General features: G+C 39.1%; 1 protein-coding gene across 10 annotated transcripts in view; it reads left to right on the top strand.

Moving 5' to 3' along the window:
- The window catches only part of ATXN7 (ataxin 7), an 86638-nt gene extending 74992 nt beyond the window's left edge, over positions 1-11646 (top strand). For all 10 annotated transcript variants that reach the window (XM_066327258.1, XM_066327260.1, XM_066327259.1 and 7 more), the window contains 7 exons: positions 462-724; positions 1460-1542; positions 3214-3479; positions 3894-4092; positions 5011-5132; positions 5420-6371; positions 7516-11646. In XM_066327258.1, the coding sequence (XP_066183355.1) occupies positions 462-724; positions 1460-1542; positions 3214-3479; positions 3894-4092; positions 5011-5132; positions 5420-6371; positions 7516-7533 (1903 nt within the window). In that variant the 3' untranslated portion in view covers positions 7534-11646. The remainder of the gene's footprint in view (positions 1-461; positions 725-1459; positions 1543-3213; positions 3480-3893; positions 4093-5010; positions 5133-5419; positions 6372-7515) is intronic.
- Positions 11647-13219: the final 1573 nt, after the last annotated feature.

The raw sequence follows: 13219 nt of genomic DNA, 5'->3' as shown, positions 1-13219 counted from the left end.
GCTGCATCTTAAATCACTATGAATAAAGGTCATTTTATTGGAGGCTCCTAATTCTTTGATGTAATCTACACATTTTGACCACAAGGGAGTTCTAGCTCTGATTCAGGTGATTTTTGACCTGCCCATGTGAGATAACAGCACCGCTGATAAAATGTACTGCTACAGAATGGTGCATTTCTCACTGGACATAATGGGTCTGTTGCAGTTCCTTTGGACAGTTTGCAGTGATACTCTCTGTCCATGAATGCAAATAGTGGTTTTTGAAATCCCTGGACACTCTGAAGTGTCAGAGAAAAGAGGACAGAAGAGATGTCTGGATATTATGGATGTCATAAAAAAGTGTGAAAATTAGAAAGATGATAGGAGAAAGGTCTGCATTTATATTGGGAATAGATCAGAGAATTGTTGAATAATAACTTTTTTGTTTCAATTTTTCTCTCTTTATTTTTCATAAATAACAGTATGAGTCCATCTGTCAAAGTGGAAAAGATTCATCCAAAGATAGATGGTGCCCAACTGAAAGCTGCTGTTGGTCCAACTTGTTCTACTACTGTGAGTTCCTCAATAAAGACTGGCCTTAATTGTCCCTCAATACCAAAGCCACCCTTGCCTTCCCCTGGACAGATACTGAATGGTAAAGGTCTTCTCTCTGTGCCTCCATTTTTGGAAAAGAAAACTGAAGAAAATACGAATAATAGGAAATTTTTGCATAAAAGATTGTCAGGTAATTTTTTTAAAATTATTATTAGCTATATTCCTTTTAGTAGAAATATATATATGGAAATAAGTTTCAGAAGTAAATTAAAACTCCTGTAATACTGTAACTTGTAGTCAGAGTTCTTAAATATTCTAATTTAAATCTATAATTTGACAAATACTTTAAGGATGCAAACACCTTGGAATTGGCTCTTCCTTTCAGATACCTGTACAGATCTCAAATGCTGTCAGTTATGACAGTTTTAAAATTACACTCTTCTCCTATCTCTAAAGAGCTTCCTTCTTTCCAGGAAGGTCCAAATGTATACAGAAAACAGAGCAACTAGCACCTCATAAACTCAAAAATGGAAACCCTGTCTGCTCTGTGCACTTTTTAACATGATTATTTTGAGTGTTAGTGGAATGGTAGAAAGGCTCTTGACACCAAAGCCAACAAACAAAAACCCACCATTTGTTTGTCACAATCCATAATGTCAATCTCTGCTCCTAACAGGCAGCATCAAATCCTCCTTTGAGGTCACTTATAGGTGTTTGTAGACTTGAGATCTGTATTTCAGCATGCCATAAGCTTGCTGAGAGTGTAGAAAAAATCATTTGTACAATTTTATTGTGCCTTTTTATTTGTACATTTACCTGTGCCATATTTGAAAAGTTTCCAGTATTATTAATTTTATGATGAAACTAAATGTTAGTATTTCAAAATGTCTTTTCATAACTTTTCGATGCTGTGTGTCTTTGACAGAGAGAGAATTTGATCCTGATATATACTGTGGTGTCATTGATGTGGAAACCAGGAAACCTTGTACTAGGTCTTTAACATGCAAGGTAGGATGTCTGAATCAGGATAAGATTATCTGAAGTTTTTATTCAAATTTTTGAGGAACATGATAGGAAATTGAACTGCAAATTTTTGCTGTTGGTAATTACCGCTGAAAGTGGTACCTCTCAAAACATGTTGCTCAGAACCAGGAAGAAATTGTTTTTAAAGTTCAGTTAATTATTTATTTAGAAAGTATTTCTCAAAGTAACCTGGAGATTAGTATTTTTGTATAAACTCTTTAAACATGGATGTTGACATGGGGCAAACTGTGTTACTCCACGTGTAGGTAGCAGGGGGGGCCAGTGTGTTCCTCTTTTTGGGGGGTAGCCTTCCAGTTGTAGAGCATGAATTTTAAAATTCCTCATAAACATTGAAAATAATGCTTATGCAGGATTTAAATAATTCAAGCTCTTCCCCTCTCACACCCTTTCCTCTCCCCAAGCAGAGTCTGCAGCAGGTTCTTGGTTGGAATTTGTGTAAATGCTAATGCTGCTGGATGTACTGCTACAGCCAGCTCCTGAGAGAGCCATGCAGCGGGCCTAGAAGTCAAACTCTGAATTAAACAATCATAAAAACTTTCAGTCAGACAAAATGTATCCTCTGGCTCCAAAACCCTGGGGGATTTAAGGCCGTCATTTGGTCCCAGGGAACCAGGAATCCAGATCCCCTGCACTTGAGTGACATTTTGCTGCTTTCCTACAAAGCAGCTCTACCCTTAGTTTGGGAAACGTCTGGTAAATAAACCACCTACAGAACAAAGGTAAATGAAGCTGGCACTAATGACCCGGAGGAGCTGAACTTGAACACATTGCCCTTTTGGAATTACAGAGGGGAGGAAATTGTTTTGCTAATAGAGGAGGGAAAAGCTGCAAGATTTTACGAGAGAAATAGGCGAATCAAGAGTGAAAGAGTAAAAACATTTCTCAGCAATTCTTTAGAATATGTCACTCATAAAATAATTTCGGAAGTGTTACTTGTCTCTGAATTATGTGATAAAAAATTTTTACCTACTAAAAAGAACCAAATCAAGTCCTTTGTGCCATATTAAAAAGGTATTATTGTGTGTGACTTTACCAATTCAGAAAAATATTTACCATTTACTTCACCTTACTTAGAATTTACAGACTTACTGTCTGTAGTGTTCAGGACACTCAAAGAACATCTGCTGGATGTTTTGAATTCCTCAATATCTATTTGATTACGTTAATTTTTAAGGAATATATTAGTTTATAGAAGGCAGCACCGTACTTTTATAAATATTTTTCAGGTCTCCCATTAGAAGTCTGATTTTAAACATTATTTTGTTGAATGTTTTTTTAAGTGGAAGTAAATATTTTCACTTTTTGGTTTTGCAGGAGTTGGCAATTGAAATACCAGTGTAAAACAAGGTTTTCAATTCTAGTCTTAACCTTATTAAAAATTTGGCAGTTTGGTTTTTAAAAAGGAATTTGAAAGAAGCCTTTTACTGAATTGCTGATTTTGTTACTCTGTATCAGACAAAGAGATAATCATCCACCAAGCAATTTTAAAATTTGTTTTCCAAGTCATATTTCCATTTGTTTACTAAAGCAGCACTGTGATGATTTTCTCTGTTTTAGCTCTAGACACGCGTTTTGAGTGTTTGACTTGCACAAATGTCATAGCCTGGGATTAATGATTTATTCCTGGTTCTGCAGACACATTCCTTAACCCAGCGGAGGGCTGTACAGGGTCGAAGAAAACGATTTGACGTGTTATTAGCCGAGCACAAAAGCAAAACCAGGGAAAAGGAACTTCTTCGACATTCGGATCATCATCAGCAGATGCCCCCTCTCAGGGAACCACATCCCTCACCTACTAAAACTTCCCAGGAGCTGCACCAAAATTCTCATGGAGTTACTCTTACAGAATCAAAGCCTTTATTACCTAATAAACCCAAACCTCACCCCCCCAGTCTTCCAAGGTAAGGAAAATCTGCAGATGCAGTGGTATGAAATGAATACTGGCAGCTTGATGAGGTGGATTTTGAGGGAGGGATACGGATCTGTTGGATGGGGCAGTGTGTTTGCTCCAGGCCTGGTGCCTGTCTGCAATTAGCAATTACCTGTTGAGGGTAACTCCTGCCGAGGAGGGATCAGTGTCTGAAGTAGTAAAAGCTGACTTGCAATCAATGGAAGCAGTTGAGCAACACTTGGGCGATGCTGCTTTTCCAGGGGTACCACCATTCTCTGTCCTTCCCCTTGGCAGGTTACAAGACCGTGGACAACACCAATGTTAATGTAGATTTTTTTTCTCTCAGTAACAGTAAACACTTAAAGGGTGGAATTTTTAGCTGGGCTTGGTTCACTAACACCTGGTTACTGCTTGCCTTGCCCAGGCCTCCAGGCTGTCCAGCCCAGCACAGTGGGAATGCCCCCAGTGAGTCTCCTTCTGTCCACGAGTCCCCACACCCTCCCTTGCCTGCAGCTGAGCCAGCATCTCGGTTATCCAGTGATGAGGGAGAATGTGATGAAAAAGAAGAGCCTGTTGAAAAACTGGATTGTCATTATTCAGGTCATCATCCTCAACCAGCCGCTGTACGTTTTCAAAGTTAACCTCAGTCTCTCTCTGACTCTCATTGTGTAAACAAGTTACTTTGGGTTTTACAGGTGGTTTTCTGTGGGGTATGTGATTTTTTTTTTCTTTTTCTTTTTAATTTTTTTTCCCTCCCTGTATTTTGAGAAAATTATTTTGTGGCCTAGTAGGCGGTGAAGGTTTAACTAGTTGCAAAATAATCATGCTAAAAAAATGTGTTCATAGCTCACTTCCCCAATCCAAAAGAAACCAAAATGCTGGAATACTCAAGATGAAATTGGTAACCGCTCTAAAGGGCTGTGGTTTTGGAATAAGGACACGTAAACAGTGTCTTTTTGGTGCGATTTTCTTATTGGACTCCCCCCTCCACACCCACACACATTTTTTATTCAAGTTACCAACATCACATTAAAGGTAGCAGTAAGGTATTTTAATATTTAGATTTTGACAAAAGTTAGTTTGTATAACTAAAAGCAAATTTATTGCCCAGCCTGGATGTCAAATTATATATATTTTTTTTAATTTTAAAATATTATATATTTTTTTAAGCTGATTGATAGGGTTTTAGCTGATTTAAGGGTTGATAGCTGGTAGGTCCTCACAAGTAAATGTTACATAAATATGTTGTGTGTATAACTTTTATACATAAACAGACATTCTGCTAACCTTTTCTGTTTAATCAGAGGAGTTCAAATTCGACTTCTTCTATTAAGTATGGGAGTATCAGAAGACAAAACTATCTCAAATAAACCAAGGCAAAAAATTTAAAATAGTTGTTGGGCCATAGATGTAAAAACTCTTAATTTATATTTTTTTATCCTCTACTTAAACATCTAAAAGCATATTTATCATAAACAAATTGTTATTCAGAGAGTTGCCATTGAAAGTAGAAAACGCCAATAAAAATCCTGTCTTTTCAGTTTTGCACATTTGGTAGTCAGCAAATTGGAAGAGGTTATTACGTGTTTGACAAGCGGTGGAACCATATTCGATGTGCACTTGACTTCATGTTGGAGAAGCATCTTAATTCACAGATGTGGAAGTGAGTAGAAGTGAAAAAGTTCTTATTCTTTCTTGGTGTTTGTAGAAGTGCATGAAACCTTGTGATTCTAGTTAAAGCTTTAAGAGTAATTTTGTGTCCAGACTGAAGATTGATGTTCCTTGCTTTACATTTTTTGCAACAAGTAACTATCAGTTTAATAAAATCTTTCAGAGGCATTAATCAACCCCAAGATACAATCATTTTAAGGCAGCGTTAGCAGACTGGCTATCAGTCTGAAGAATGGTGCCTATGTGTGGTTTTATCTTTGTTTTTCTATTCGCCTGCAGGAAAATCCCTCCAGCATCCAGTAACACAGCAGCAGTCCGTGCCCCACATCGGACAAACCTGATGCCTGCTTCTCAGCACGGTGTCAGTGCAGCAGGGTTCCTCCTACCCACCACGGTTATGTCATCGCCAGCGTTGGTCTCTCCTTCCTGTGTGTCTCTGAGCAGCAAATCGGTACCATCCCATGGGACGACACTCAATGCCAACCCCGCTGCTCTGGGTGCAGTGGATCCTGTCTGCAGTATGCAATCAAGACAAGTGTCTTCTTCCCCTTCAACACCTACAGTGCTTTCCTCTGTACCTTCACCTATGCCCAGCAAACCTCAGAAAATGAAATCCAGCAAATCTTTTAAACCTAAGGAATCTTCTGCTGGCAGTGGCACCTGTAACAGCACCGGCAGCGTCAGTAGCAGCGGCGGCTCAGGAAAGAAGCGTAAAAACAGTTCCGCACTGCTCGCACCTTCTCATTCCACAGAGTCCTTTAGAAAAAACTGTGTGGTTAACTCTGGAAACTCTGGGACCTCCTATCATCCCTCAGTGACAGCTTCGTCCCACAGCGTTGGCCTCAACTGTATGACTAGCAAAGCTAACTCTGTTAGCCTCAAACATGACCAATCAGGGAGGGGTCCTCCGACTGGGAGCCCTGCAGAATCCATAAAGAGAATGAGTGTGATGATGAACAGCAGCGACTCCACACTCTCCTTAGGGCCCTTTGTTCATCAGTCTAGTGAGCTGACTGTAAATTCACACAGCAGTTTTTCACATTCACATACTTCCCTTGACAAATTAATAGGAAAGAAAAGAAAGTGCTCACCTGGTTCAAGCAGCATCAACAGCAGCAGCAGCAAATCAAACAAAGTTGCCAAATTGACATCGGTGAACAATGTTCATGCAAAACACACTGGTGCAATCCCAGGGACACAAGGACTGATGAACAATTCTCTGTTTCATCAGGTAGGAAATCTTGTCTCAAACTAAGCCAGCAAGAAATGCCTCCTCATGTGCTTATGATACTTGTGTTCTGTTAAGTCCAGATCCTGCTCAGGTAAAAGGTAGTTCTTTTCTTTGTCCAGTACTCATTTTGAGTGTTCTTATGGGACATCTGTGCAAAACTTTTATAAACGTTTCAAATAAAAAAGCTACACTTCAGGAAAGAAATGTTAAATGGGATATTTCAAATTCGTTTAGATGCTGTTGTTGCCTGTGAATTACTTTCAGATAAAATTAATTCCTCTTATTTTTAAACTGTAATTTTAGAAGTGAATCTTGCCAGCCTGCCGTGGAACTGAGCTGTGTGCCTCAGCCTGACTCCTTGTTTCTGTGTTAGGAAAAAACATTCTACAAAGTGGAACATAATGATGCTGATAACAGAGCTGTGATACTGCGATAAAATAAGCCTATTATCCCAAGGTGTCATTGACTCAGTCTTAGTAATAATGAGATTAAATATAATAAATCAGATAATAAACGTTTTTAGCTGGTAAGGCAAACGGATATGCTATAAAGGAAGCAGATCTCATGATTATGTAGGATCCCATTTTAAAAATTAGTTTGAAGTTTTGATTTTTTTGAAAACAAATCTCACTGGAATAGTAGTGCATTCATCATTAAAAATCCAAGAAACTTTCTTTTCTCTGGTAGTAAAAACTGAAATCTCTGTAGCTGGAGAGCCAGGAGACCAGTAAGAACTTTTTGAGAGTTGTTTCTTAATTTTCAGTTTCAGCCACAGAGGAGGGTTTTCACCTTTGTGTGTTTACTGAACCAAAAAAGCACCTTCAGATGGCTGAATTTATTTTTGGACTTACCTAATAATTACTATTTCAACTATGCAATATAAATAAAAGAGAAATATAATTTGAATGAACGAAGGAAAGCATGCTTGAAACCATGATAACTTTGAAGCGCTTTAGTTGAGGATTTTCAAGTCTCAGAGAGGCCAGCCTTGTGTTATCAGGGTTGCTTTGTGCCTGAGCTTTTCCCTGAGGTTTGTGCCGGAGGTTTTCCCCCAGATACACCCTTGTTAGCCAGAAAATCTGTTTGTTTGCAGTGCCTCTAAGGGCCTGGCTCACTGATCATTGTCTCTTTTCTTGCCCCCAAGCCGAAGGCCCGTCCCTGATCGCTGAAGGCACCACGGTGAGAAACAAACTGGACAGTTTTCACTACAAGCAAAACCTCCATCTGGATTTCTGGACTCCAAGATGCCTTGAGTTTTCCCAACTTCCCATGGTCCTCAGGTGTGGAAATCTACTGGACTGTCACTTAAACAAGGAATTTCCCTGAAGCCATGTCTGTAGCAGTGAATATACTAGAAATGGACACTGGATGAAGTTCAGCCACGTAATTGCTCTTATCAGTGTTAACAGTGGTCTGGACTGTTTGCTACAAATCTGTGAGATTTTCCTTACAGGAGTACATCATCTTGCCACTATTTGACATAGTTTGGCTGGGCAAACGAATGTTTTCTGGGGGGAAATAAACATTACTGTGGACTTATTTTTATACTGATGGTGTCTTTTGTAGGTGATAGCTAACCAGACAGACACCCTCAATGAAGAGGACCCCGTGACAAGGGGAAAAATGTGTGAGGCACAATGGAAAGAAGCCCTCAAGAAGGGAATATGGCTTTAGTGTTTTTATAGCAATGTTCCTTCAATGGAATATAAAAAATAGCACAATTCAAAAAATAGTCTGTTTTGCCCAGCCTTTTGCAAGTAATTTGGGATAAGAAGCTATCAGGAGTTTAAAACAAAACAAACCCAACAAAACCAGAAAAACTTGTTTGAGGCCACTGCTCAGAAAACAAGTATAAAAATGCCGTATTTGTGTGATACAAAACCTATTTTCTATTCTTTTGAATGAGATTTTATTGTGGAAGAAAGGTTAATTTTGTTCTTTAAAAATTCCAAAAATATCAAACAGACAAAGGCAAATAACCTCTAAAACTCTATGCCCAAAGAACGTATTTATTGACCTATACTGTATACCACAGGCCTTTGTTTTTTGTTTTTTTTAAAAATAACTGTATTGATGAAATTAGGCTGGATTTGTCTTCCTCTTCCAGCTGATGAAATTAGCCCTTTTAAAACCGAGTTTTTAGAATATTTTCTAACAACCATAAAAGTCAGTTTCTTTCTGCCTTGTTTGTGTAACAGAATTGTTGGATGTATGATGCCTTCTACCACTCAGTAAGTTTTTGGTTTTTTTTGAGTCAAAATTCTGGAATAAATGCCAATTTGACAGTAGAGTTCACTGTGAAGCACTGGTTTGTGCATCACAGTCATCCCAGGCCCACCTAGGCTTTATGAGCATGGGGGGGGGCTTTACAGTTTTGTATAATCCAGCCAATTTTTATGAAGTATTTTGTCTTGCTTCAAAAATTAATTCCGCCAAAGGGCTCATTGTATTATGGTTTGACTCATCTGGATGTTTTTGTTAAGTTTCTAAACATCAGGTAAAGGCTCAAAACTGACTTAACTTTTATTACGGGGGCAAAACAAAGGAAGATGAAATCCTAACGAAGAAGATTTTTGTTTTCTGCCTTAAAGGGGCATCAGCTATTGCTGAGAAGAGACAATCTGAGCCTGTCCAACTGTTCACGTAGCCCAGCCTTCTCCCCATTCTGGTGGCAAGTAGTAAGTACATCAGGGAATCCAAAGCCACTCTGAGTAGCAGTTGCTTAGTTGTTTACCTAACGATGCTTTCAGTTTCTCCTGAACTTCCTATGAAATCATTGTTATACAGCAAAACAACAAGAAGCCTCTATGCAGACACTTTAGCTTTGAATTGATACAAAAGATCACACTGAGAAAGCAATGTACCTAGAGACTCTTATTATGCAAACTTTAAAAAAAAAAAAAAAGTAGACAACTTTTCAGGAACAAAAGGATTCGTATTTAATAGGATGCCCTGTTGAAAGGATTGTTAGAACTGCCATTGGTTTAACGCAAAAGGAACCAAAGCGAAATGCCACAAAAAGAAATCCAAGTGTATTAAATCCTGCACGTTTGGAGAGAAATCCATGCTCTGATGAAGTCCCTGGGGCAGAGCTTCCACTTCAGGATAGCATCAGTCACAAGTGCAATTTGACTCTTGGTAGAAACAAAGGTAAAGGAAACAAAAATTCAGCAAGATTGGATGCTGACGGGTTTGTGATTGAACTGTCTTCTGGTTTTTAAGGTTCTATTGATTTGAAAGCAAAATGGCAAATCTGTGCTCCTTCAGTAGCATGCAGATGTGTACAAAGTGAGTTCCTGATGGCTGCTCCTCCAGAGCCACCTGCGCCATGTGGGCTTGAGCCACTGGAGCAAAGAGTCCGAGCATAAATTCTGCCTGCCCTAGACCTGCTCTAAATATTATGTTTTAGATCTTGGTTATAAGCAGAACATTGTTCCTGAAGCTTTTATTGTCATATAGTTCTTACTGTAAATAATTAAGGAAGCTTAAAAATTAATTTTCCTTGCAAAATTGAATTTGCAGTGGCTGGGTTGTTTCTAGACAGATTTTGGTATTAATTTAAGAGATACAGTTTTTATAGTCTTTCCAACTTCTCGTTATGACTCCTGCAGTTTTCTTAACCTAAAAAATTGCTGCAATGATGAACAAAGAATTATACAAGAAAAAAAACATACTTTTGTATCTTTATTTTGGAATTTCTTGTTCTATTATAAATATTGAAGTATCCCTATTTCAGAAGACATATTTTGTTAATTGATTGTACATATTTAAATATGTATTTTTGCACAGGTCTTTTTTTCTTATATCCAGTTTTGGTACAATTGAGATCATCTAGTATTTATTTATTAATTAATTAAAGAAAAAGGAAAAAAAAAAAAAAAAAAAAGCAAATACCTTTTTATAATTTGAAGTGGTTCACTGCCAAGCCAATAGTTAACATGCCTACTTTTGCAACGTAAAGGGATGCCTCCCGTTTTGTGAAAGCCGTGTCCCTTTTCCCTGTCTTGGGAGTGGGTGGATCCAGGCTGAGGATGGCCAGGTCCCACCCCGGAGCCCACGAGGTTGATGTGGCATTGCTTATCAGTTGCCTGACTCCCAGCAGATCCATTTAGTTCTGTGACAACACTGCTTCTCTTCTCTCGGTGTTCGTGTGCGTGTGTGTGCGTGCGCATCCGTGTGGGTCTCATGTGGTTTCAAACTAACGGAAAAACTGAAAGTGCCTGATATTACTAGTTTTAAGCTTGGACTGTTTAGACAGCTTCTCCTTAAAAGACTTGAATGTTCAGTTGAAATTTTGGAGCTTGCTTTTTCCACCTATATATAATATATGCGTGTGTGTGTATATATATATACACACACATGCATATATCTATATTTCTGAAATTATTGAGATGGATTGACAAAAGAAAGCAGATTATGCTGGTAGCTTTTGTAAAATCTTTTTAATTTGAATACCTTATGTTGGAACAATCCCATTGATAACTCATATTTAGTATAACGCCAAGGGTTTGAAATATGGTTTTAACCAGCAGTTTATTTAAATGTCTCATTTTGGGGAGGGGGGGAGCAATATTAATTAATCAAATAATTTTAAAAATGTTCAAAATTGTTGGTATTCTAAAACAAAGATAAAACCCCAAGTAAGTACCTCTTAAAACCATGAAAAAAAATAAAGATGTGATTTCCAAATGACATTTCTAAGGCAGTTGTCTTCCTGTAAGAGTTCTCTTGCCAAGGAATCTCTCGTCTTTTACTCATTCTGTCCTGGAGGAGGGAATTGGGCTTAGAAAGATTCTTAAATGTTTCACTGTTCAGCAGAAAATAATCATTTTTACCTTTTGTGCGAGATATTTTATGTTTTAAAGATAATTTTGAAATGAGCACTACATAATGTCAATGTGAATGTAGGCCTTGGAAGCATCTTGCTCGGTGTTGAGCCTGGTTCTAAAAGCAATCTCCTGTGTAAAATGTGTGAATAGTTTGATAATTTGTATACATAATCAAGAGCATCTGATCAGCTGAACTCTGTGTTGGCTGCTGTATAGTACATGAACAAATGTCATGGGATAGAAAAATTACTTTGGATATTTAAAAGAAAAATAAATATATAGTCTATTTGTTTTGTAACAAGTTTCTGTAAATAAAATAATTTATACTATTTATAAGAAAAAGTTGTGCTTTGCTTCATGAAAAATATTAGTTTGTTGAACAAACATGTTACTAAACAAGGCAATAAAATTAGGACTTTTCAATAAATGAGGTTGGTTGCATGGAATATATTATATGTTTCTGCTTCATTATAAAATCCTTCGCTATTAAAGGAAAAGATTATCTGTATCAGTGCCTATGTGAACTAATTTCAGAGAATTGGATGTGGTCAAATTCTGTCATTGTCCCTTGGCATCACAAGTCAGCCCGGTAGGTTTGGAGCTTTCCATTCTGCAGGGGGTTGGTACCTGGGTTTGAGCAGTGCCTGTGTCACCTCTGCAGCATTTTCCTGTGCAAACGACCTTCTGTGACTTGGGGTTCACACTTTATATTACTTTCTAGTCAGAATAATGAGCAACCTTTACAGCCCCGGATGTGGTTGAGTCATTGTGTTTCCTGAATTTTTTTTCCTCCCAAAAAATTGTCTTCTGTGTTTTCACAGTTTGAAGATCCAGTGTGTGAATTCAGCAGGTTAAACACTCCAGAGTTTTTTCTCTGCATGGGACTCAGGACTTGTACGTCGTGGGTGGTTTCAGAGCAGTTTGTAAAACCAGTAAGACTCCTGTGAGTGGGGCAGGACTTCCTTTATTCTGTCTCTATTTTGTTTTGGTTTGGGTTTTTTCCCCTCTTATAACAAGCTTTTCTTAATGTTTGGAATAAATGCTGCAAGATACAAACAGGCTTCAGACAACAGGCAAGTTCTGCATTGTCTTTTTATAATAAGCACCTCTAGTAGTTCTAAGTTTACTTTTTGCCTTCACTTTGCCTTTGTACACCTGCTGGTGTAGGAAAAAGTAATTTCTTTTTTTGTCTTGCCTTCTTGCAAATCCTTTTCCTTCCTAGTAGCGATTTCTACCAGCTGTGCCATCTTGCACGAGCTGCTGGCACCGCAGCTGTTTCTGCAGAGCTGCCGAGTGACCACAGCCCGGAGCGCGTGGGAGTCGGGTGTTTGCAGCCCAGCGGAGCTCAGGGCTTGGCATCGTGTTCAGGCAGCTTCGTGACTCTCAGGGCCTCAACACTCCGGGGGTAACTCTGCATTTTACTGTGTTTAATACAGGCTTCAGTGTCCTCTAAAACTGGCAAGGTTAGGAAAAGGAAAAAAGGTGCATTCACTCTGTGTAACCCTGAGCTCTGGGAACTCTGTGCAACTGGAGCATCCTCCCTCTCCCCTTCCTTTGCTGCATTTGGTGCAGTGCAGTGCCCGGGAGCCCTGACCCTGGGGCAGAGCAGAGCTGCTCCTTGGGTTCTCTCCTGTTCACTAAAGGAGTTAGCGATGAAAAATGGTTCTGACCGGGTGCTAAAGTGGAACCCAGTAAGCACAAATGTCCCTGAACTGGGTGGAAAACAGTTTCCCTCCCATCAGTGACTGTCTCGTAGGAAAATACTCCAGTTTATATTCGGGACAGTTACTTGGTGATGCAGGAGACTGCCAGTGCATGCAATGAAACCCCAGGCTCAGCGGGTTGTGCGGGCTTTGTGTGTTTGTGCGTCCTGTCGGTGCCCTTTGCATTTAGCATCAAAGCTGCGGAGCTGTGCCCTGGGAGCCCGAAGTTGTTCGGCTTTCCCCTGGTGGGGCAGTGTGGGGCTCAAAGGCTCCAACCCGCCTTTGGCAGGAAACCTGCCCCTGGTTGTGCGGGTGC

Source organism: Sylvia atricapilla, chromosome 11, assembly GCF_009819655.1.
Source record: "Sylvia atricapilla isolate bSylAtr1 chromosome 11, bSylAtr1.pri, whole genome shotgun sequence".
Lineage (NCBI taxonomy): Eukaryota > Metazoa > Chordata > Aves > Passeriformes > Sylviidae > Sylvia > Sylvia atricapilla.
Note: the sequence above shows the minus strand (reverse complement) of the source record. Positions and strands in the feature narration are given on the sequence as shown.